Source organism: Diorhabda carinulata, chromosome 9 (genome assembly GCF_026250575.1).
Source record: "Diorhabda carinulata isolate Delta chromosome 9, icDioCari1.1, whole genome shotgun sequence".
Classification (NCBI taxonomy): Eukaryota; Metazoa; Arthropoda; class Insecta; order Coleoptera; family Chrysomelidae; genus Diorhabda; species Diorhabda carinulata.
In genome coordinates, this window is record NC_079468.1 from 21,964,600 (window position 1) to 21,989,778 (window position 25,179).

Genomic DNA, 25,179 nt, shown 5'->3' on the forward strand with positions numbered 1-25,179 from the left:
TTGTGCAACTCCAGCCAAGTGGACTTTGACATGGCAATCTAAATCTGAATCGATATTATTTTGATATGAAATTAGCAATCGAAATTATTGTTCGGATCGCTGAACATATTAGATCTCTTGTAAATTGATTGTGCAGTAGTTTCCACATACAATTTTTCGGTTTCTTTTGATTTTAGGTATATTTGGATAGACCTAATTTCGGTTTTTTTCACAATATTATCCAAGACTACAACTCTGATTTATGAATAATAGATTATCTATCACATGAATATCAAAATACATTTTGTTTAACCAAATAAAAATCGACGAAAAAAAGAAAATATTAATACAAATTATTCAAAAATATCAGATCTCGACATTTCTCTACCATTCCCAAAATTAATCTATTTTATTTCAGGAATTAGTGTATATTTTCTTCCTATTTTATGATGACTTCTTAATCTCTTTTCTAAATTTTGAGATGTCGTTCCTATGTAAACAGAATCACGTTAATTACAAAGATTCTCATAAATCATATAACATCACTTATTTCTTGATGTTTTAGATAATAGACTAATGAAAGATTGCGTTGATGAAACTGTGGAGGATGTCTTTGAACTTGTAATAAGAAGATTTGTTTTCACATTTTAACATTCAAGATCTGTTTTAATAATCACTGAGAGATACGACGACATGAGTTGAAATTTAAAATCTAGAGGACCGAGTTGCCGTTGTATGAAGAATGGAATATCTGTTAAGTTTTCTTAATAACATAATCATCACTTTGATCTTTCCTTCCACAAATGTAAGTCTATGTCTTCAACAAAACCGTCTTTACACGTGTCTGTGTATTTTTGAATTTTTTCGCACACACTATAAATTTTTTCAGCGCTGCGTCCAGCCTTAGTCAACGTTGGAACGCGAATGTTGGACGTATCGTGTAGTATCGGCTTAACCACGATACCAACATTTTTTTGTCAATTTGTCAATTTTTTGTCAAGTTGAATCAAAATTTTTAATAATAAAATATACCTGTAGAGTTTTGCAATTCAGATAATACGTCCCCTGTTACATAATCATACCATTCGTTCAATAAAAGTCTCCCGACAGTTACAAGTTTTAAATGTGTCTGACTACGTAGATAATAGACAATTTTTATGGTTCATTTGTTTCTTAGATTGTACGCCATGAACGCCCACGTCCAATACGCCTTCAGTACAGAAACGAATACACACAAATGCAAATTTATATCAATTTGTGGGTGTTGGAAATATTATTTTTAGAATTACCACATAAACTAATATTAATTCTTATATGTCTAGCTGTTTTTGTGATAATAAAATTGTTTACCACTACATTTAAAAGTTTAAAAAGGTGACGGAAAAACCTTGGCATTTCCGAAAAAGATTACTGCCATTTAACGCCGAAAGTTTCAAGTAAATATGTGTGTGAATAAAATCGTGTTTTCAATCGATTTTCGATAACTTGGTAGTACATAATACAATTATTGATTATACGAGGTATTATCAAAAGATAGGGTGTTGTATTTTCAATTCATTGGGGAGTGATAAGAATTAAATAAATGTTTGCCATACCCCACCTAGACCCTTCTAAAACTCTTATTCCCCCTGTAAGTAACATATACATAATTTTTATTAGAATATTCCAGAAAACGGATATTTCCAAGTATCCTAAATTTCCAAAAATTTCGAAAATAATAAACCCTTTTTTAGTTAATGTAATTACTTTGTTTGTAACTTAAGTTTGATGAATATAGGGTGATTTTTAGGTAAAGGCATAAGTTAGAATCATGACTTTTTGACTTACAACCAAGAGCAATCGATACTTTTTTAGTAATTGTAACTTACGTCCTCCAAAACAGTCTATCAAAATGTATATAGGGAGGTGGAAAAATAAACAACGTTTGCTGTTTAGAAAAAACCTGGAGATTGATTCGGGCGGGCATTTTTAAATAAGAATTTGATTTTTTAGTTTCTGGGGGTAAATTTTTGTTTTGAATACTGTGTAAATATAAGATGAACTATGATTTAACAATGATAGACAAAGCGAATTTATGTATAATTGTTTTATTGTGATACTATGAATCTCGTTATAATTGTATTACTTAAAATTCAGCAAACGACCACGTAGTCTGTTGTGTAAGCGAAATGCACGTTTTCCTTCAGTTTTGCGTTTCTATGTCAACCTGACCGGTTAGTCCGTCAGTTGGAGAGACTCCCGGTAATAAGCCGCATTTATATTCATGGCCTCCGAATGAACTCTTTGTGATGGTTCTTTTTGTTGTGATCTGAAATTTTAATTCGCGAAATATTGTCGTCGACATTAATGGTAATAAAGCAGGAGGGGTGACATGTAGAGCGTGAAATTTTTGTAGATTTGTATGCAGGTTTTTTAACCGTTTGGTTTTACTTAAAGGGTAACGGATAACCAAACTAAATCAATTCGGAATATTTATCCATCAATACTAGTGCTCTAATAAGAAGTCGAGAAAAGTTTTTTCTTCATTTATATCATAAAATTTATTTGGGATAAGCAAATGAATAACTTACTTTATTAAAGAGTTAAAACCTTCTTTTTCCAATCAACAAAGGATAGTGTGGGTGTTTGTTTTATTGCAATCATTCTTTTTTAAGTAATTAAAAGGAAAATTGCATTTCTGTAGACCGAATTTCTGTGCTACTACATCTCATCAGTAATTGATAAACTTTTCTGTTAATCAGCTAAATTGAGGACAAGATTACAGCGTCTACGAGTAACTCCTCCTTAAACTATGAAGCATCAGTACAAATTATCCGCTGTGAAAATTATCTGATAATATATTTCTGGAACCGATTTATCATTATACAGAAATTTTCATCGTAATTTTAAGGTTATGAATAATGATGTACGTAAATGTTCGATACATATATTGTGTGATTCAATTGAAATTTACACCTCCAAATTGAATTTTTATAGTACTAGCGTACTACCCCTTGAAAGTCATACAACATCTTGAAACCCTTTCAGTATTGTTGGGATTTTTGAAATTATCAATCCTAAACATTCTCGTTCAAAACTTTTGTTATATAAGAAGTGATAAATATTCTTATCTATAATAATGTTAATTTTTATATTTTAAAATAACAAAAATTCCGTTTTATAGTGATAAAAACTAAAATTCGTTCACGTTTTTTTTATCTAATTAATAACTTAGTTAATATATGTCCAAAAAAAAGTTTATTGTACATAAGAATGATTTGGTCAAATGATTTTTTAATAGGTAATAGAGAATCATTTTTGAAAAATCGCTGTTTATCAAAAAAAAAACGTGTGAAAAACATAAATTTTTTCCATCGAAAATGATAGTGATTCAGGAAATGAACGCAGATAATGCAGCTTTGGTCTACAACACTTCTTTCTTCGTTGAACAACAAACAACAAATTTCCGAAAAAATTATACACAAACCCCTACAAAAACTGAATGTTTAAATAGGCATTCTGCGCGACCACATTATTTTCGCTATTGATTGATGGGAATATGACTAATGGTGATTACTTGGACTCGTTAATTGACCTAATTGAATAAATGAACTTGAAAATGATCTGCACGAAAACGAACTTTTTTAGTTGCTAGCGGATGGTTAATAGTATGGCCATCTAGGTGGAATGGATCAATTGTAGGGTTGCCGAGCTCCAGCTACCACCATCTGGATCTCTTCAGGATAAAGGACCCAGAATTATGTTTGATTACAACAAGAAAATTGCAAAAAATTAGCGAAATATAAAAATTTTCTTTTGCAATAATCTAAGCTGCTTTTTTAAGGACGCACTCATAAAAAATTAGAATAACTTCGGGATCTTGGTAGACTAGACCTTGGATTCTAAGACGAAAATTATATGGGATATCGATTATCTATTGAAAAGATATTGCAAATTTTCCTCTTTATATATATATATTCTATTTTACATCAGATATATTTCTCCATTTTTTGCATCAGGAGACGGAAACTTTATCTGAAAAGCATCACAAGGAAAGTTGTTTATAGTTCTTTTTTACCTAACATCGTTTTCGTTTTTCTTCGTTGATGAAGTAGACAGACTGATATATTGAAAAAGTTTGCGACTAATTTTGTCGGTACAAGACTTATTAGTTCGAAATTTTGTTTCATATTAGTTCGTGTCCGTTTTTTCTATGTCAATCATTACTCGTGGAATAATTTATAGGTAGTTTGATGACTAAAGATATTAAATATACCAGATTGAATTAAAAATGAAAATTATACCAAAATTATCCCCAAACACGATTATCCCAATTAATATTTATTACTAAGAACGATAAAAGAAGTTTCAGCAACGAATAAATTTATTGAAAAAATAATGAAATCGCATTAACTGCGTCTCCAAAAAAGCACAACGAAAAAATTTAAGACTGGGAATTATCTATGGAAATGTGTAGCCCTCAACCGAATTCCCTAATCTTAGAGTTGAGTTCAATTAGTTTGTTTGTGATGTACCGGTAGAGTCCTTTGAAACTCCTAACTTGTTGAACTGCAGGTAAAAATAAAATGAGGAAAAGAAACTGGAAAATAGATGGAAATTACTTTAGAAGGAACGAGTAGAAAGAACAGATTTAAATGAAAGTAGCTTATGCTCTAACATATTATAAAACTGAACTGAACAGAAATTCTATTGTTCTGTTTCGAAAATAAATAAAAAATACGAATTTATATGAAAATTATCATACAAAATTTGCTTCAAACAAAAAATAACCGGACTTTTTGTGAACACAGTAAAAAAAACTTACCAGCGCATATGAAGAATAAAATCACCAAAAATTTACTAAAGGTAGATAGAGGACGATTTAGCATACATTCCGAGGTTTTATTGAATTTCTCGTATGAAGTGGGAGGTCGGTAACAAATTTCCTCAAAAGCTCGAAAGTTAGATAAAATAAATCAGTGATCAGTGACTACTGTTCCAGAATACATAAATAAAGGAATATTCAAAATTTTTGAGTATAAACGGCTGTAGTAACCGCATTTGTCATAGCTTGCCTCAATTCATGAGGTTATGAGACATACAGAATATTTAACCAAGAGGGAAACGATTTAATTCGGCAAAATGATGGACACGAAGTATCAATTCACCAGAAAACTATCAATATCTTCATCAAAATATCGAAACTTTCAATTCGAAAGATCCGATTTCTCTTGTGTATCTGTACCATGTATACCCACATCAAATAAACCCGCTTCGATCGATGGAAGTCTTTTAATATTCCTATCGCGATTTAGGGACAAAATAAACAAGCTTTAATTAACACCGCATCAGCATATAGGTTGTACGTGGCAAACCTTTTTAATAGCGGACCATGTCGAACAATGCAAGCAACTGGAAATAACCGAAAATAGGGTCGATTCGATACGGTCCGATGCATTGCAAATGCATTTTATACGTGAGAGGCATATAAATATTGCTAGTGTTAATATGAACCATTCATCGTGTATTGCACATAAAAAGGTAGTTTATTTTATAGAGATATCGACGTTTTGTTTCCAATAACCTTTTTTTATATACGTTATTATCTCCCAAGAAAATTGGTACCTACGCAAAAATGAACGATCTAACAAATTTGCCTAATTTCTAATGCGAAACTTGGTACGGTTCTTTTATATTATTATTATTATCTAAATATTTTCTGAAATTTTCGTAAATGTACTTGAGCTAATACAAGTTTTTGGTATTTTATTGGTTTAACCATAAGATGTATAGAACAATAGAAAAACGTTTGGACTGGTCAAAAGCCATGTTTATTAAAGATTACATAGCCGTATCATGATATTTTTTCAAAAAGGATCTATATGCGAATAAAGTTGCAACTTATAAGGTACAGTGTGCTGTCTATTGTGAATTCTAATGTGATTATGGAAAATTTGGAAATGACACGGTGAAATTAGTTAGTAGTATGCTTGGTATTGAGAAATTGAGTTTCAAATAGCACGTAAAGCTCCAGATAGACCAAAATTTCCAATAGAAAATCATTTGAAAGAAAGGAAAGTGCATAAGTTCCTCTTTAGAAAATAATTTCCGACAGTAGACAAACTTCTTGTCACGGTGCGAGATGATAAGGATTACCCTAAAATAAGTCCAAGCACATTACGGAAACTTTCAAACAGTTTTTCGCAAGAGAAAGCATTCCATATAGACTATTTTCATGCAAAGAAGCGAGAATAAATTACCTAAGAATTATAAAAGAAGTGAGATACCAAAGAAAAAATGAATTTTATTTAGATCAAACAGTAATCAACGAGGTTACAAGTCAAAGACGAGTTTTGTTCCGTCTGCAATTTAGTATTGCTCTCGCTTATCTTTCTTTGTCGCCAATGTTTTTCGACAATTAATGTCAAGTTGATTTCAATGACTAAAAATTTTTATAAACATCAAGATATCAAATAAAGAACCCAATTTGAGTATTGGGAAGATGGCGCCGTCGTGCCTCGATAATCACATTTCTTTAATATTGAGTATAATTTTTATGCTGTAACAATTTTTTCACGTTTCGAAATCTGGAAATTCGAATTTCAAGTGACTACAAAAATTGGATGGCTTCGGTTCTGCCGAACATGGAAGTCAATAAAGATCACAAAAAATTATGTGATCTGGGAAAATTTCTTCCACAGTTGCATTACTCGTTTCGGTTGGAATAGATCCTATTTCTGCAAATTTGGTTGAAATTAACAACAAACGATCCTCTTCTAAAAAATAAGGTCCATCAATACAAATTTTTGTTTTCTTTTATCAATTAGACAGAGCTAAATGAAATCAGTCAATCAAAACCGAAATTCGTGTTTGATTCATTAAAAAAATATATCTGTCTAATCGCTTTAAGGGAATATTTCGCATTTATCCGTATATTCAACCCGATTTCTCATCATCAAATTACCATTGTTCTCTTTAAATGAAACAGACTTTCATTGCCAAACTTGTTATGCTTTATTTGGTAACTAGACGGATTTGCATATGTCGGGACTAGGCTAAAATGATATGAACGAAAATGTGTTCTTCAAACTACTTTACCGTATTAAGAAGTGATTCTATCTGATTTTAACGATGATTTATTTGTATAATTTAATGTTCATACGTATTTGGAAATGAGAATTATATAAATGGTATTGATGAGCGTTTGAATACCGTTACTTTCGAAACTGCTACGAGACAAACCTTGTCGTGAATACAAATACATAATTCTTGATATGAAAATTGGTGAATAAGGATAAGAAACATTAAAAAATACGTGTACTGGTACTAAAACATCTATTGTGTCTTTCATTAGAACTAGGTTGGACTCTTCGTACACTAACAAAGCTTCGATTATTTTGAGATGGATTGTTTTCCACTTTACTCAAGCACATTTACTTGCTGTCTTAGTGTTTGTTCTCTCATGGTATCCATTTATGTGTATTGTCTCATCAGAAACCCTGTAAGAATGCGTAGGTTCGATGTTTTTTCTAGATTTTTCAAAGAAACCGTCAAATGTCTAAAACTGAGAACATTTTTATTAGTGCTCGACGGCGTTTAATATTTTCTTCAGTTTTTTTGCAAAGTAGTTTCTCACTGGGAACTGTGAACGATTCTAGTCCGGATAAAATAGACTGGACGCCCTTTTTACCGAATTATTCGCTTTGTCGTTTACTCAGGTCATCGTTTTTTTTGCATTATTCGTTTGGTGTTTTCAGACAGCCAAGATCAGCTTTTGGTTATATGGCTGGTTGGCGGTCGGAGAAGATTGGTAGTTCCAATCCAGACTAAATTATGCATACCTTTCAAAGGTTAGAAATTTCACTGGGAAGAAGCTATAATTGTAAATACCATCTTTAAAATGTGGAAATGTACAAAATGATATTTTTTGTAAATTTGAATTAATATATTTTTTTTTGTTTCAGGTATGTACATCGGGTAGTTTTTTCGTGATATTAAAGTAAGTAGAGAACAGTCAGAATTAAAGGATGCTAAAGATACTAAAATATTCATTAAATTAATAGTTATTATTCCTTCTTTTCCATTTTTGTTATCCTTATTTACGTTTTTGAAATATTCAAATAAAAATTTGAAATTCGGCTTTATTTCTGTGAAAAATTCCAAAACACTCGATGGAAACATTTTCACGACGCTGTTTTTCCATTATAATCAAACGTGGTATCCATCTTGCACATAGACGATCATCCAGTACCGCTTTGTGGATTTTCTTCAACATTTCTGGAGTCGTAACCTCATTTGGTCTGCTACCCAATTTTTTACTGTTGATTACACATTTAACTGTAATAGAATTTTAATAAACTAAAATTAACTAATAATATCAAGACTGAAATAGTTTATAAATTATTTAAACTAGAAGATAAATATCGAACTGTTGTAAATCTTAAAAACATTGTCGACCGGTTATTGGAAATTTACTGTCAAATTGAATTTCATGAATTTCTGCACACATTTAGCAAATAAAGTTTGAGGGCGATTAGAAAATGTGTATTGAAAGGCAAACATGACGGAAAATATTGTAACAGGTCTTTAGCTTTCAGCGAGGATGTGATAAAAAAAGATTGACGTCTATAGGCAGACAGCTGTAAACACCATTTAGAAAATTTTGAAAAGAAAAACATTTTCGTTTAGTAGAAGACGATATCAGTTTCTTTCATTCAAATAATATTTCAATGTACTTCTGAACCTAAAACTTTTTTTTTTATAAATAGTTGACGATATTTAAAATAAAGTCGAGTTCTGTTGAGCCCCTTTGCATTTACGATTTTAGGGGTTCCGCTCTCGCTAGAGGGTTGATGAATTTATTTAAAAACCAGCTTACATACTAATTCCCTTGAAAATAAGTGTGACATGGCTTTACATAATTTTCTCTAAGAACCAAAATATATACACTTGTTCATTTTAAATTTGTACTTTGATCACAATAAATTTTTTGAGTTTACTGTCTATAAAATAATAAACCCTCGACTAATTTTTCATGGAAAGTAATTTATTCATAGTGAGTATTAATTATTTATTGAAGGACTTTTGTAGCTTCTAATCCTTTAAGGATTCTTCTTGTTATGAAATCGATGCGAGGACTTTTCTTGAATTAGCGTTTTTCATTATATGTTATATTTCAAAAAATTTAACAGTCTTGAGTGGAATGTCCATTTGGTGACGTATTTGAAGGATTTATCTCATAGGGTTCATAAAATGATTTGCACGCACCTTGGATTTATCTGTGCTGATACTTGATAAGTATTTTTCTCTTACATCCAGAATATGTGGTTTGAACACATCAACCGCTTCTTCAGGTGTAGAAAAACCTTGAACTCCAATTTATTTTTGATCTGCGGGAAAAAGAACGAATCTTTGGGTGCCAAAATAAGGAGTGTACGGCGGATAACCCATCAATTCGATGTTGTGACTGTTCAAAAACGTTTTTATTTGAACTGATGGATGATTCGTCTTCTGCAATTGGTTTCCCTGATTTTTCCGAATACTTCTGGCGAAGAAATTCTGGTGTACCACTCAGACTTGACCGTTATATGTTGCTCGAATGGAAAAAGTGACCATTTGCTTCGAAGTGCTTCGTACTCTAACAAATTTTGTTGGATTTGACTTGAAAACCCATGCAGTGTATTGTTGTTTAGTTTTGGATTCATATCACAAAATTTTATAGCGATGTGCAACCAGGATTGAATTTGGAAACACGGTGACTCTAGATGGTGATCCATCACGAATAGTCGAAGCGAGTTGATTTAATCCACGTCCGAAAGTCATAGAAAATCAAAGCAAAGCTCAAATAGCACTCGTGGGACAACACCATTTTCAACTTGGTTCTGTTTAGCTGTGATCTGTCTTTTAGCATTCTGCTTATTTGCTACCTCTTTCTTAGTTTGAATTTTTGTGCAATTTTTTGGCGTTTTTTCCTTAATACGAGTGAAATATGTTTTGAGATAGATATCTATGCAGAATGTTGTAGTTTGTTCTAAAATTGATATTGGTAGTATGTATATCTTCTGCAGTTTTTAAAGGTACATACATAGTATATACATAGTTGTAAGTTTTGTACCCAACCATCATATGTCAGTCTTATATTCTCAATGATAAATTAATCTTCACGTAATCTAAACATTTTATATTTTGAATGTAATGTGAATCCTTTTATCGGTTTACCTCTGCTGAAAATGTTGTGTCGGTTCGTATTTTATTTTGACATTTTAAAGTGCGATTCATCGCTTTTGATACATCCTGGATAACAACTTCCTTTTCACATTTTCTAGGGTAATCAAATGAAGCATTCCCGCATCTAAAAACATCCTTATTCATCTAGATCCGTATTCATCAAAACCCAATAACATTTTGCATGAAACTGACTGTGTATATGATTATGAATGCCTCACGAACAGATGCTAACAAGCTGTTTGATAGATGCGGAAATAATGAAAGCGACAGAAAGAGACGAATACAGAAGAATCTCGCTCTGAATTTCAAGTTTAAATTCAGGGTTGAACTCGCAGATTTCAAGCGTGAAACGTATCATTGTAACAATGAAGGCTTTTCAGATAAATTAAGTGGATATTTTAAGGGCTTGAAATGTTTCGAGGGACTAGAATAGATCTTTTGTTATTGGGAATTCGTATTTACCACAGAAATGAGAAATATTATAACTGTTATTCGTATTCAATAATTTTTCTATTTTGAATAAATTATTTGGGTTACATAAGTAGCAAATTGATTGGTAAATGAAGGTTCAAATATATCGACTTCTTAGTTAGAAATTAAATTTTAATGCCACTTGGTGGACGGAGATGGAAACGTAGTTAATATTTGATTAATAATCTCGAAGAGTGAAACCAAAATACGGTAGGTATTTTAAAATTTATTAGAGAAACACTGATTTAAACAAGGTTCTTTTGAAGGCAGCTTCTACATCTTTAAGAGGCCACGATAAATGCTGGTATGAAAGGGAAAGTTGTGTACGACGGCCGCATAAATTTTTGACTAGTCAAAAACATGTGTCGCCTATCTTTGTCGTACTAGAAGAAACGCCTTTTTTATTGATCTATTGCTGCTGTTGTTTCCAGATGACCGCACCAAACTGTAAACACCATTTTCCTTTGCCTCAATAATGGCTTCGTAGTTGGCTTTTTTGTGCCAAGACTACGATATTTGTTGCATATTGTTGTCATACGTGGACCACTTCTTATTTGGTTTCGTTTCAGTAGGTTCGTTAATCCTTTTGGTACGTAGTTTCTCGTAAATGGTACGAAACTATTGGTCTATTTCGATTTTATGAAACCTTTCATGGATTAGTGCAAGATTCAACTTTGAACTTGAAATTTCCCGAACGAAATCGAGCAATTCAATTATGATACTGAAATTTACTCAAGCTCTTATCACAATGGTACAGGTTTCAATCAGTCTGCGCTGCAGAAACCCATTGTCAAAAGTAATGTTTGAATGACTTTGAACTGTAGAATCTTCTATAGACTGTAAACTATTGAACTATTGCAATAACTAGAAATGAACTCCTCGCAATGCCATTCAACACTTAGGTTACCTACTTGTTTGCTTATTCAGTTTCTTTTTTTTACCTACCCGTTTCAGCATTTCTATTAATCATTACTTCAAACTGATTTGTAGGTTTAGAATATGATTAGTGATGAGAGGTTTAGAAGCAAAGAGTGACGAAAGTACTCAAAAAATCGGATGTGATTTTCATAAAACAACTTCCGAATTTCAATAATCTTGAGGGATATAATGTCCAAAACTATTTCACTGGTTTTATCAGTGCAAACCTTGAAGCAAAATTTGAATGACTTCGGGGATATTGAGCTGCATGAATTCACCTTGGATTCGTACATTGTCTGATGAAACTACAAAGTGAACAATAAGTTTCAGTTTGATTTGAAGGTAATATGGTCTTGATGTACCGAACTGAAAATAATTCTAAATAAAGGAAATCTAAGCGAAGATGGAGGGTGAAGGAATTAAAATCTTGGGATAGATCCTTGTCAACATAAATCCTGTAATCTCCTACAGATGATCATATTCACGAAGTGCTTGGCTACCTGTACATTGAATCGTTTGAATCTGATTTTGACCAATGACATTCGTTTTGTATGTATCCCCTCAATAACGAAGTTTCCTTATCATTGATTTTGGTGTTTAGGTATTGATGAATTCAAGGGAGTGAAAGATAAGATTGTTGGACAAAAAGAAATCCGTCACTCGGTGGTTATAGTAAATAATGAAAACGCGTTTATCGGTGGATCGTTTCGTTCATATAACGTGTCCTAATTTCTTGTATTACTAAATTTCATTAATAACGTAGTTCTAGGGGCCGACTTCCTTATCACTTTCTCGCTCTTTCCCAGCGACTGCATATTACTACAACTTTAGCTCGTGAATTTAGGAAAAGCATTGTTCGAGATATTATATCAGCTCGGAGCAGATGTTTATAAGTTAAATTGTAATTTCAGCTTGGTTCATTTAGTTTTGAAATTTAAGCTGTACAAGCTAGCAAATTTGTTCGGATTTATATTATGGCCGTGATGGTAGTGGTGGAGAAATAAGATCCGATGTAATTTACCGGGAAATATTTTACCAACTACTTAAGAACTTGATATTAATTTGAGACTTAAAGCGAAATTGATATATTTTGTAATTTTTAAGCCGATAAATACCGGATATGGATTTACAATGTTATAGTTTGATAAAACTGTTTCTTTAGAATGTGAAAAAGTTTAATGAACACGATTATTTTTTCGTACAACCGTCTAAAAAATATTTATTTATCTTTATTAATGCGTAAATGTTAATTTACATTGTCAAAATAGTTCATAAAATAAACATAAATTTAGGGTGGATTTCGCAGATTTCAAGCGTGAAACTTATCATTTTAATATGAATTATTACTTTTCGGGGAGTCAATTTTTAATTGTTTATTCGTCATAAAATAATTTCGTTTATTGGAATATTGATAGTAAAGTTTGAACAATTATTTCCAACATGATTTCTCCATGTTTGTTGTTGATCAGAAAGAAGATGGACAATTCAATATTGTGCTAGGAATCTCAATTTTTTTACTCAAACTATCTTTGCTATGGAGGTAGATTTCAAGCCATCGTGGCGTTTTATGGATGCATTTTTTCGAAACAACAGTCGTTTAGAAAAATTCACGTCAAGACATATTTATTTTTTAAATATTTCAGTCTATGTAAATTCACATTCAAAGTTGAACAAAATATGATGTTTGTATTTTGTGTATTCGTGTTTTCGTGGCACATTGAAGAGAATTTTTAGCCTCGATCTGTGGTAGTGGGCAAACAATTGACACTTTCTTGTGACATCATTTTACGTACTCATACAAAAATAACTATTTCCGTGTTGGTTTCAACCAACAAGAACGTTCTATTTAGTTAATTTGTTTAATTTTCCATTTTCTGACTTGAAGGCTCACACAAAATTCATTCAAGTCGATCCAGCCGTTTAGTTGACAGTATAGATAAAGAACCTAGATACCGATTGCAGCGCCATCTGCCGGGCTGATTTGTGAATCTGAACTATTGATTCTCATACTTTTTTGTTTAAAAATTTTGCTCGATCCAGTGGATCTACGTTACTACCAATTTCTTACAATACATTACAGTTGCTAAGCTTCTTAAGATATTATCTGCCTGTTCATGATCGGAACCAAATAAATTCCCATGGACCCCCATTTTTTAATCACTCTCAACGTATGCACCCGTTAAGTCTCCCGTCGACCCCTGGAGGTCCACGTGAACCACTTTGGAAGTCAAGGATCTAAACTGAGCGAGCAAAGGACGCCACTGCAATTGAGGATCGTGACAGGCTAGATTTGAAGTCTACAGGACAACCTTTTGAATAATCACAATAAATACGATTCATCATATTCCCTAGAATATGACAAAGCAATTAGAATTATGACAAAAAACGGCAATATCGATTCTCGATTGTTAAATACCAACACGACATTTATTCCTATTTATCGACGTAATATTTTCGAGTCGATGTGAATTGTCAAGCTAGTCATGTCCGATGATATGCATCTTTGAATGCATTTATATGAAAAAAATGTTTCTTTATTATAGCTATCATAAAACGCAGACAGAAAGTGAATTGTTTGTTTCAAATGTCAGTTTAAAATGGTTGCAAGAGAAGTTAGTATTAAATGTCAATATTTAGACAAGAACAAGAAATTTTCATAATATAAAATCTATTCACTGGAATAAGACATTTGAGAATTACGAAATTGAAGAAAATAAGAAAATTTTTCCCAACTCACGAGGTATGTTTTGCCTTTAAGACCTCTTGGGTCATAAATAAGAGACGCATCGATTTTGTTATTAACAAATTTATACAGATACACTAATTTATCTACGTATGAAGAATGAAGACTTAAGTATAATGAGAGATCATTTTTTCTAACTGAACAAGTCTGTTGTCAGTGAGTTGAAGTGAACTTCTTCACTGGTAAAGAAACATTGTCCACTTAACTACGCTTTTACTTCGCGAAAGATGTGATTGTCACTGAGTGCTGGATCAGGACTGTAAGGTGAATAGTCAAAGACATCCCACATAAAATTTTGGCACCATTAAATCGAAATATCTCACTGTGAACTTTATATGATGTTAAATGATCAAAAAACTTGAAGCCTTTGAGATGCGGTTCTATAGATACGCCCTGAAGATACTCTGGACTGACAGAATCACCAACGACGAAGTACCAAGACGCATATGTCGCAAAAGAAGCTGTTGACAATTATTAAGATAAGAAAAATATCTTTCGCAACGACAAATCCAATGGTTCTATAACATAAGAATGATATTTCATGATATCAACGAGTTTTCATCCCCAACCAACGTAGTTATTAGTAGACCAAAGTCTAGTAATAATAGTCGTCAAGAAACAGTTTCCTTCAATGTTATTTCTAATGAGAAACGTTAGAGCTGATGCCATTCGTTTCATTCTGTAGCTCACGCTCAACAACAATGATTTCTCAGTAATAATTTTTTATACCACAGACCGCGAATCATTTGGAAATTTTGTTCACTGTTTTTAAACCTTCGGACCTTCTGAATCACTAGGTTAACGCGGTCAGCAGATTTGTTCATCAGACTACTTTCCTCACGGACGTCTTTTCGATCTTTTATACATCATTGTAGGTCTTTCACTGTATAAATAAAAGAAAATCTCTTGATCAATCGAGACTATCCAGGTTCAGGTTTTGAAGTAAGAGTCAAACTTCTCATCTATCAAAATCTCATTTAGAGTATTCAACTGATAAAGTATAAAAGATTGTATTGATAAATTGTTGTTATTAGAACCAACAAACTACAACTGTCGTAAATTTTTTAAAAATAATCAGTTAGAAAAGATGCGGGACAATATTTCTTTGATTCATTAAGATTTTAACATAATTATTCGCCCGTAGCTTAGCGATCACCGAAAGATTAATTTATCACAAATTATCATGACATAACGTGTATTTCTAGATCTCGAAATTCCGATTCCGCAAAGTTTGACAGTACCAACCATTCTGTTGTAATGTTCATTAGCCATACCCATCCGATTCTTATGGGGCTTTTAACCGAAACAAATTCTAATGATGGTAGTTTTCGGCTATAGACTTCGAAGTCATCGAGAAACATGTATTTGTAGTAAAGTTTTCAAAAAAAAAGAAAACCTGCACCTGCATAAAGTTCATCAGATAACCTGGAGAGACGTTTTATGAAATCTTCATGAGACATTGTGATGAAAATCCAAATTTTGGTGCAGCACCACATTATGGTCTGATTGTTCGAAGGTTTCTGGTGGATTGGAGACGTGGATCAATGGAGTAGTTACCTAGGTCATCTGATCTTATGCGTCTCCATTTTTTTCTATGGAAAACAGATTTAAAAGACTTGATATAACTTCGCGATGGTCTTGAATTTAATTATCAATGAGGTGTACTATTATTTTGGCATGTTAGATATTGACATAGTTTTGACAATTTCTGTAATAGTTTTGGTTTAATAGTCAATTTGAAAGTTGTTACTAGAGTTAAGTTATTATTATATCACCCTTATTTAATTCATTTTTTTTGAATGCAGGAAAACAAAATATAACTTTGAAATATCCCTATTTCAATTATAGTTGCATTTAAGACAAAAAAAAACAAAAAGCTAAACAAATAATTCATATATTAGAATTCCAAACGACTTTACGAAATGTAAGAAACGTGTACAATTTATAAAAATATCCTAGTTGTACCGTCAGAATATTGTAGATGATAAAATTTTATCATCTCGGTATATAATTTGCCTGTTCTTTGATATTCCTCTATACACATATAATATACATTCTTCAGGCTTAGAGAGGCTTTTTTTGATGTGGAAATTTATTCGTTCGTGCGCTTTAGGTATAAAACCCTCTATACTTATAAATCTGTCTTATATATTTATATGAAATACGTCGTGCGGACGGACGACGTAGCTGCGGCAAACGCAAACATTTCTTCTTAAAACATATTATAAGAGGGGATGCTGCATCTCGTATATGTCTGAGCAATATTCTCGCTCATATTCGGCGGACGACTAACCTCATTGAAGTGAAAAACGAGAGAAATGAAAAAGCACTGGGTAATCTCTGAACCGGAAATAAATAAACCCTTAAAACAAAAAAGGGATATATACCTACATTGAATTTTATATAGCACTCAACTGAAAATTTTGTTTATTTTTCTGTGGTAACGATATTAGGATCAAATCATTGCAGTTTTTTTATTACGATAAATATTTTTCATTTTTCTCTCACGGTAGATTTATGTCTACACATTTGATGTTAGTCTTAAAGGATTTTAAACCTTTATATCATGGGCGCTAGTCTTAGGGTCGAAGATGGCGAAGAGATAGCACAATAATCAAAGTTCTATAACTAACTTAAATATACATTCATTCAATTTTGTTGCACGTGCCTCATCTCTAGAAGCAATGTAGCTCCGCTAGAGATCTGCTCGCTCCACTAAGGAAACAGGAAGGGGTCAATGTAAAACGAAGAGATATTTCGGTTTTTTCTAAAACGTGCTACCAGGTATATCCAAGACAATTAAGTTGATTGAGTTGTGTTGCGACATTAACAAGGTTATAGAAGAAATGTGAATTGTAATTCCCAAAAGAAGACAACTTGGAATTCTCTAGGTCAAGTATCTATCACGTGCAAGTAGCGCGCGAAATATCCATGTTCGGATAGAAATTGTGTGAGGTAAAACCCACCTTTGTCATGGTGCCTTTCTATCCAAGGTTGCAAGTCCACTCTCTTCTTTGTTCTTGCTCACTAGAATGTTTTTCTCTTTCCGAATACCTCGGAAGTAAGAAATTTCACCGGAATACCTCCGCAATCGTCTCTTACTTGCCGCCGGTGCACCGACTATAAACCTGTTGAGATGCAAGACGAATCTGCTTCTAGAAGTTCAGCTTACTATAGATAGTTATTCCAAGAATTTTGCCTGTGCTTTCCGTTTGAATTTGCTTATCTGCCACTTGAATAAAAACAATGTCAATAACAATGTCAATGGGCTTTTTCGTGAGAATATATCAAAAATCCATTAAAGTGTATTGATGTATAATATTAGCTTCCGTCCAAAGGAATACGAGATGAAATAAGGACAAATTTTTTACTTTCCATATTCGACGAAAATGCCTTTTTCCAGTATTTTTCATGTAAATAATATATTTTTTGCTCCGTATCGGTTAAGGCAAGATTGTGGAAAATTATATAATTAAATATGGGGTTGCAAAATCTGCGTGTTTTCAAAATTTAAGGTATGTTTTGTATGATATGATTCAGAGATTGCTATCAGTTTAATATCAATAAGTACATTTTGAAAAATAAAAATAAATAATTATTTAAACACAAAATAGCGGTATACGGAGGAATATAAATTTTTAAGCTCTCCTATGAGGACTAAATGGTTCGTTATTTTTTCGGTGATTTTGCCGTTAAATATAAAATGATAAAAATATCATTTTTAATATCGAAAATTGAAAAATTTTAACGTTAATACTAGATTCAGAAAAAAAAAACGTGAAATTGATTCTCTTTGTAATACTAAAACTTCCATAATTGAAATCAATAATCGCTTCTCCTCAAGTTGAAACTCTACTTCAACCTCTCATTCCACGATTAGGTTCCGACAAGCTCTAAAAATAAAAATCCGATTAGAGATTTAAGTGAATATAAAAAAGCTTCAGGATCTTTCATTCTTCACGAATGAAATTATTAGGATGAATTGTCATTAGACTTTTAATTGTTTATTTTCTATTCATTAATTATTGAATTGCTTTTGAGCAAAGAATTATATCTATAAACAAACAATATGAGTCACTTATAAGTCAAATTATGGTTATACTTGATGATTATGAATGTGTCTGTTCAAAATTCTTGTAATATAGAACAAGGGGGTGCCGCATTTCCTACCCTTAAATATTGTAACGTTCTTTCGTCGCTACGAGACGGTTTGACGCCAAATCTAAAACATCGGGTTGCCTCGGGCGCCAGTTTTTCATCGTGGTATGTTGCACTTGCTCCGGACAGCGTCAGTGAAGAAAATAAAATACTCCAGGGGTCAGTACGGTGATGACTAATACGTTGAAGCCAGAATAAAAATTCAAAAAAGGAATATCAAGGAATACAGTATGGAACTGATAAATTTTTCAATAAATAAATGAGGGCGTATTGAGAAAAACGCTTGGAAATCAATCAATTTGAATTTTTATAATGGGGTGACAGGGTGTGTCATTTTTAATACAACTCCCTGTATATCATTTATTTTCTGGATTTTTCAGAAAATTCTAGACATAATTCATGTACAATGTCCTATCTTCAACTATTTCACGGTCACGTTAATCATCAAAATTGTCAGGATTAGTTTGAAGAGAATCGTCAACATACGGAATATTGGAAATATCGTAAGTCCCTTTTTCCATTTGTGGTATAGTTCTTCCAATATCAATTCATAATTCATAAATATGCACGGCACTCACACCAAATTGTTCACATTGTAAAAAATTCAGTAAATATCTAACAAACCATCAGTCCACGTGGACTCTCATCTCCACTGTTTACCAATGACAACATCGAATCGTAATTTAATTAATAAATTTATTCAAATAAATAGAAATATGAAGTTCTTTAGACCGTTGGCGAATGACAAGACGATGAAATTGCACAGTGTGGTGAGAATAAAGACGGGTATGAATTTTATAATGAAGATTTAGATATGCAAATACAGCAAATTATTTTAAATATATTCGAATGTTTGAAAGAGGAGAATATTCAGCAATCCGATATTGCAATCATAATAAGAATTGCTGAATTAACTAGAGAAAATTAATTTTCCTTTTATCGAGTAGTCACGACACAGTTGACAAAGCTACTAAGGATTTTATACGTAGGACAATTTATAGTTTATATGAGGAGAATGGGGTTGCGACATTAGAAGTAATACAGCAAAAGGTAGCAGATTATCCAGAATAAAATTATACGAGTTTACAAAAATTGCGTCAAGAACTGAGTAAAAGTTAGGTTGTAGAACTCGTGAAGAAAGTTCTTGTAGCAAACCACCAAAAGCTTTGGAAAACTGTGCTGATAATGATGTCAAAGAAGAAAATGATTATGTGGTATCAACCTTCTTTACAACCCTTTATAATTCAATCGAATAATAACTCTAATTCTAATTATTTGCAAAAAATCAATTCTCCTTTATGGTTTTTGCTTTTCAAAAGAAAAAACGGATGGATGCCAGATAGGGGTACAAAAAGGGCTCAGGTCACGTCTGGTACCCTGTTTAAACCAAACAATTTAGTTCCAAGTAGTAGTAGACTACAATTAAGTACATATTTTAAAAGTCTTTATAAAAATAATAAATTTATAAAATGATGGATAGTTCAAACAAAATTTTTAGGTTTTTATAATCTGCAATTGATATATTCTGATCCAGCAAACTTGCGTATAATATGGTTTCAGCAAGATGGATCACCGCCCCATTACCGAATCAATGTCCTACAGTAAGTGAACCAATTTTTTCCAAATAGATAAATAAGAAGGCGCGGATTGATGTAATGGCAAGCAGGATCTTCCGATCTTTTTTACTGCCCTATGAGGGGGAAAGAAAGCTAATACGTTCCATACAACGGGCGGTGCTGTACTGTGAGTTCGAATGGGACTTTCAACCCACTAAATCACCTTTGAACACCATGGGAGTGATGTACGCCGGAAAGACAAATACTGTCATGTCATCAGCGCATCTCCCATTACACCTATCACATGTCTATTTGCTCATTTTTTTCTCTATCTTCCCTATATTTCCTCTTCATTTCTTCTATCATGAAGTGACAGTAAACTTCTTCGTGAATAATATACTATTAATATCCGGTCTAAAGCAGCATTAGAAATTAATTATTAATAGTTCATTTTTCAAAGTACTTTCAAACTATTGTCATTTCAATCCTCCGATCTTTCATTCCACATGCATGGAAAGATATCAGATGCCTATTGTTATATAAAAAAAATTTCACTTACTAAAATCTGAATTCAAATAGAAATCACGAAGATATACCAGCCCTATGTTGTTTGAAAACATGTCAATGTATTCCGGTAACTCTACGGCGCACAATAAAGCGTAAAATAGTGTTCATCAAGATAAACACTCCTGTATCCCTCTATTCGAGAACAAAATGAGAGATATACTAATGGATCCAAACCTAGTCCTCCTAATCACTGATTCCACTGACCAACAAAAGCCTAATGCGACATATGGGCGTCATTGTTTCCAAATGTGGAACTTTGGACGGCCATTACAGCCAGATTACAAAGGCAGGTGTAGTTGTACAATACTGAAATAAAGGAATCTTAATCCCACTAAGTATAGGTAACGCACATCGGTCCTTTATGTATCAAGGAGAACCCTTATTGTAGCAATTATTTTGTAATTTCCGTATATGTAGGGAAAATCGATGTTGTTTGCATTTCTATTAGAAATTCATTCTCAAGTTCATTCTATTTTTATAATAAGTGGATTATTCTACTTACATTTAATACTTCAAAAGATATTGATAAAATTATACATAATTATAAAATAAAATTAGTTATAAATATTCAAAATAGTACAAAGTTTCCATATTTTTTCATCATTCAAATATTGTTGTGATGTTAGTGAAGAAATAAAATAGGGGGTGGCTTCCAATGTTCACTTTGTCTATTAAATAATTATACAAAAAGAAAGCCTTAATATTCGTTTGTTTTAAGCCAACATTCAGCACAAGCTCTTTGAGACCTTGGTAAAACCATCATGTCGCGCGTCACTTGCAACTTTTCATTTAAATACAAATTTTTTCTCACGCTAGAATTCCGTCATGGATCTTAATAAATAGTTACCTGACGGTGCAAAGTCCGGACTGGATGCTGTCCACAATATACTTCGATATAGATAGACCATTAGTCACCCAACAAAACTTTCCGCTCGAATCGACTTCTCTTTGCGACTGGTTTCAGTAATGTCTAACCACTGATTTTCCATGTGATCGGGTAACATTCGGCATTTCGCCAGGGCAAGGCATCATCACTTCTCGACGCTCGGAACATAGATAAAGAATTTGCATCTTCGAAGTTTTACAACGTTGACTGAAATTTTAACCAAAAACCTCTTCGCATTCGTCATCATATCATAATACGAATACTTCAATAATTTTGCCCTCCAATTCGTTTCTTCTTTGAGTTCACATCATTCAATATTTTATCCAATATGATATTTGTTATTTTTGTTTTGATGTTCTTACAAATGTGTTAATAATCAGTTAATTGGACACCATCAAAAGTCGGGATGAGGTTCACTTAATCTTAAGAAAGCTGTCTTACTAAACTCAAAGATAAATTCCGATTCGGAATGAAATTTTTATGAACAGATTCATGAAAGCTGGTGCCTCAAACGTTTTTTTCTTCAGCTTTTTCTCACTTTTTTGTTGAAATGAAAAATAATTTACTTTTTTTCTGTTAGCATGATGTTTTGCCTTAAAGCAGTTTCCGTAATCAATAAAGACAAATATCACCAGTAGACGTTTTCTCAGATCTAACAGCACCTAGAAAACATCGGGGCCAAATTTGCAGAATAGAATAGATACGGGAGAAATTTGGAATGTAAATGTTATTTCGGCAGTGTGGTTTTGAATCAAAATTTTGTATTTGCTTATGCACATGGTCCTGGTTTTCAGGTTTTTCACCTTTAGACCATTCTCCGTCTTCAGATCGCGAAAAATGGCAGGTCACTAGGCATTTAAAAAACAGACAGTAGACTGTATCCGTGGCTTACAGTTTATTTTTCAAGAATTTAATAGTTCTTCAGAAAGTATTTGAGCTAACTAGGAAGTTCTGAAAACAATTGAGGAAGGCTAGAAAATGAACAAACAGTCAACGAGTCTGCGTTTCAACTACAACATAATATGATAGGAGTAAACGCTAAAAAAAGGTCTTAATATCAAAATGTTCAATTCGAAAAGAAGAATGAGACAATATCACGCCTGATATGTGATATATGCGAATTACAGGATGGTGCTACAAGTCAAGAAAATATTCCAGAAATCCATTGCCGAAGAGACCAAGACCCGCATAGGTCTGAAGTGCCACACGGTATAATAAAGAGAGTACATATTTTAATATCACTGTTTTCAAATCTTTGCTACGAGTTTTGGTTAGGATATTCTGAAGGTACATAGGAGTTTCCTCTTATATTTTGGTGAAGTTCACATTTACCCACGTTTTACACTATTCTACACAGAAAAAAGTTTCCAACACCAATCTGTCATTGAAATTATGTTATGGAACTATAGTTTTTAGCTTTAGCTGATACTATGAATGATATAATTGGTTATTATCGCATATCTAACTGATCTATTGAAATTTGGTTAATAACGCTGCTCCACCATGTGGATAACCTCAGTTGAATTGATTAGCTAAATAATCTGGTGAAATACTTCAACAGTGTATTTTTATACAATACCAATACCAACTTCAACCAATATGAAATGGAAATATAATTCCGTTTATAGCTAGGGTAATATCAGACAATAATAAACGGCACCTTTATGTACTTCCATCAAATTCTGAAACCGATCTAGTTCAAATATTCATTGCCTTCCTCGCTCTATCTCTCTCTCTCATGTTTTGTATAGTCATTTATGTCTCCAATGAACCCTTCGCGTACATAATAATTGATATTGTCTACGTTAGCTAAAAGCTGCTACTATTTGGTAGTCACGTGATCAATTCATTAGACCTGACAGGAATACGGACATTTATTATATACGTGAAATTATATGGTTATTCATAATTGGTGTATTGGTTCAAATTGAAATAACTGTAATGATTTATTAGCAATAATTTTATTGATTTTTCGAATCTGTTTCATTAAGAAGATTTTTATGTATTTTTATCACCGTCCAAACGTCAACGTCTCAACAAGCAAAGATTCTGAAGGGATCACGTAGAAAGAATGCCAGAAGACAGATGGGCTAAAACTCAGAGACCTAACACACGCAGACCTGTAGGCGGACCACCAAAGAGGCGGTACGAGAGTTGGACTTCAGCTTCTCAGGAAGATCCAAACGTACAGGACAGAAAGAAGAAGACAGTCTTAACAGGCCAAAGTCTGGTAACCGTGTTTTGGCATCTCGTTTATCAAATTAAAGTAGCAACAAGATGCGACCCCTTACCGCATCACTCTAACTAAAATTATGATACCAGACTTAATTTACACACAAAATTTGATCAGATCTTTTAGATGGGAACGTATAGGATTTAACGCCAAATGATGTTTACTTATTCCTCTACTAAAAACTGATTGTCGTCAACAAGTGTTTCACCACAGATAACGAGCTGCAAAAAGCAGATTATCCTCGCAGACGGCAAACGTTTGGTTCCTAGATAAACTAAAATTTGTCAAACATTAAGACAAATCTTCAACAACTTATGTAATAGTTGTTCACCAGTCAGGTAGCAAATCTGTCTGGAGGTTAAACGTCTCACCTTTTCTAGTTTTAAAAATGATCAAAGTAAGTACCGTAAGTATTTGTCGCTCAATAGCTCAGCTTTTACAGAGGATGTACTGAACTGGACTGGGAGTTTTCCCGATGGTAATTCACCACACAGTGTCCAATAAGCATAGCAGCAACTGTGGCTTGATGAAAGGACTTTTTGGCTAGTTAGTAGAATGATTCGATCGTAAGCTGGCACATAGAATTATTTAGTTATTTGTAGAGTCAAAAATTATTATGAAGGTAACTGACATTAATATGTATTATTTTTCTTTATCAACTTTGGTTTCGAAGTTAAAAGCGCTTCTAGTCTTAAATCACGAATTTCCAACTACATAACAGAATGACTTATTGGAATCTGTAGCGTTGCGTGACTACTTGTACTTATTATAATAATGGAGTCCTTACCATCCGTTCTATTCTAGATATAATGAAATGATACGTTGTTTTAGTTCCTATAGATAAATTGAAATAGATATTGATTCAATAGCTTACGTATTTCAAATTGTTTGTATTTCTATATTTATATATAAATATTTGGCACAATATACAATGAGGTGCAAATATTAGTCGGAACATTTGTATGAAAACTAGTGACTCATAATTAGAATCAATATTATGTAATATAAATAATTTTAAATATATTTTTTTCTATTTTCAACCCGTATAATTCAACAGGAATATTGATATAATACCTTTAGCGAGTGCACACAAATAAGAGAATTTCTAGTTTCAATTAAATTTTAGTAAAAAAAATTTTATTCACCACCTTTCAAGGGATCGGCTGAGGTAATTTTTTTATTGGAAAGAACCTTAATTTTATACGGGCAATTACCTCCTGAATCTATCACAACATTATTTTCACGTCATCTACTCTCGAGTTTTTTGCATCATATCCCCCCGGAACACCCTGTATATACAAATCATTAAATCAGGTATAATTTTAAATATAGAATAGATCATACAAACCTAAAAAATTAAGTTAAGCGACAATTATAGAAAAATTATTGTAAGTAGTTAGTTCTCTCCGATTCTTAATATTGTAAAGACGTACTTTCGAAACTCTAATTTAAATAAACACAA

At 32.5% G+C, this 25,179-nt stretch overlaps 1 protein-coding gene across 14 annotated transcripts in view; it reads left to right on the top strand.

Moving 5' to 3' along the window:
- LOC130898343 (protein muscleblind) overlaps positions 1–25,179 on the top strand; it is a 559,833-nt gene that overhangs the window by 305,090 nt on the left and 229,564 nt on the right. The window contains exon 3 of one of the 14 annotated variants that reach the window (XM_057807598.1): positions 7,923–7,984. The exons of the other annotated variants lie outside the window; for them this stretch is intronic. Within the exon in view, the coding sequence (XP_057663581.1) occupies positions 7,923–7,961 (39 nt within the window). The 3' untranslated portion in view covers positions 7,962–7,984. Of the gene's footprint in view, positions 1–7,922; positions 7,985–25,179 lie in introns of those variants that run through there. 14 annotated transcript variants of the gene reach the window in all.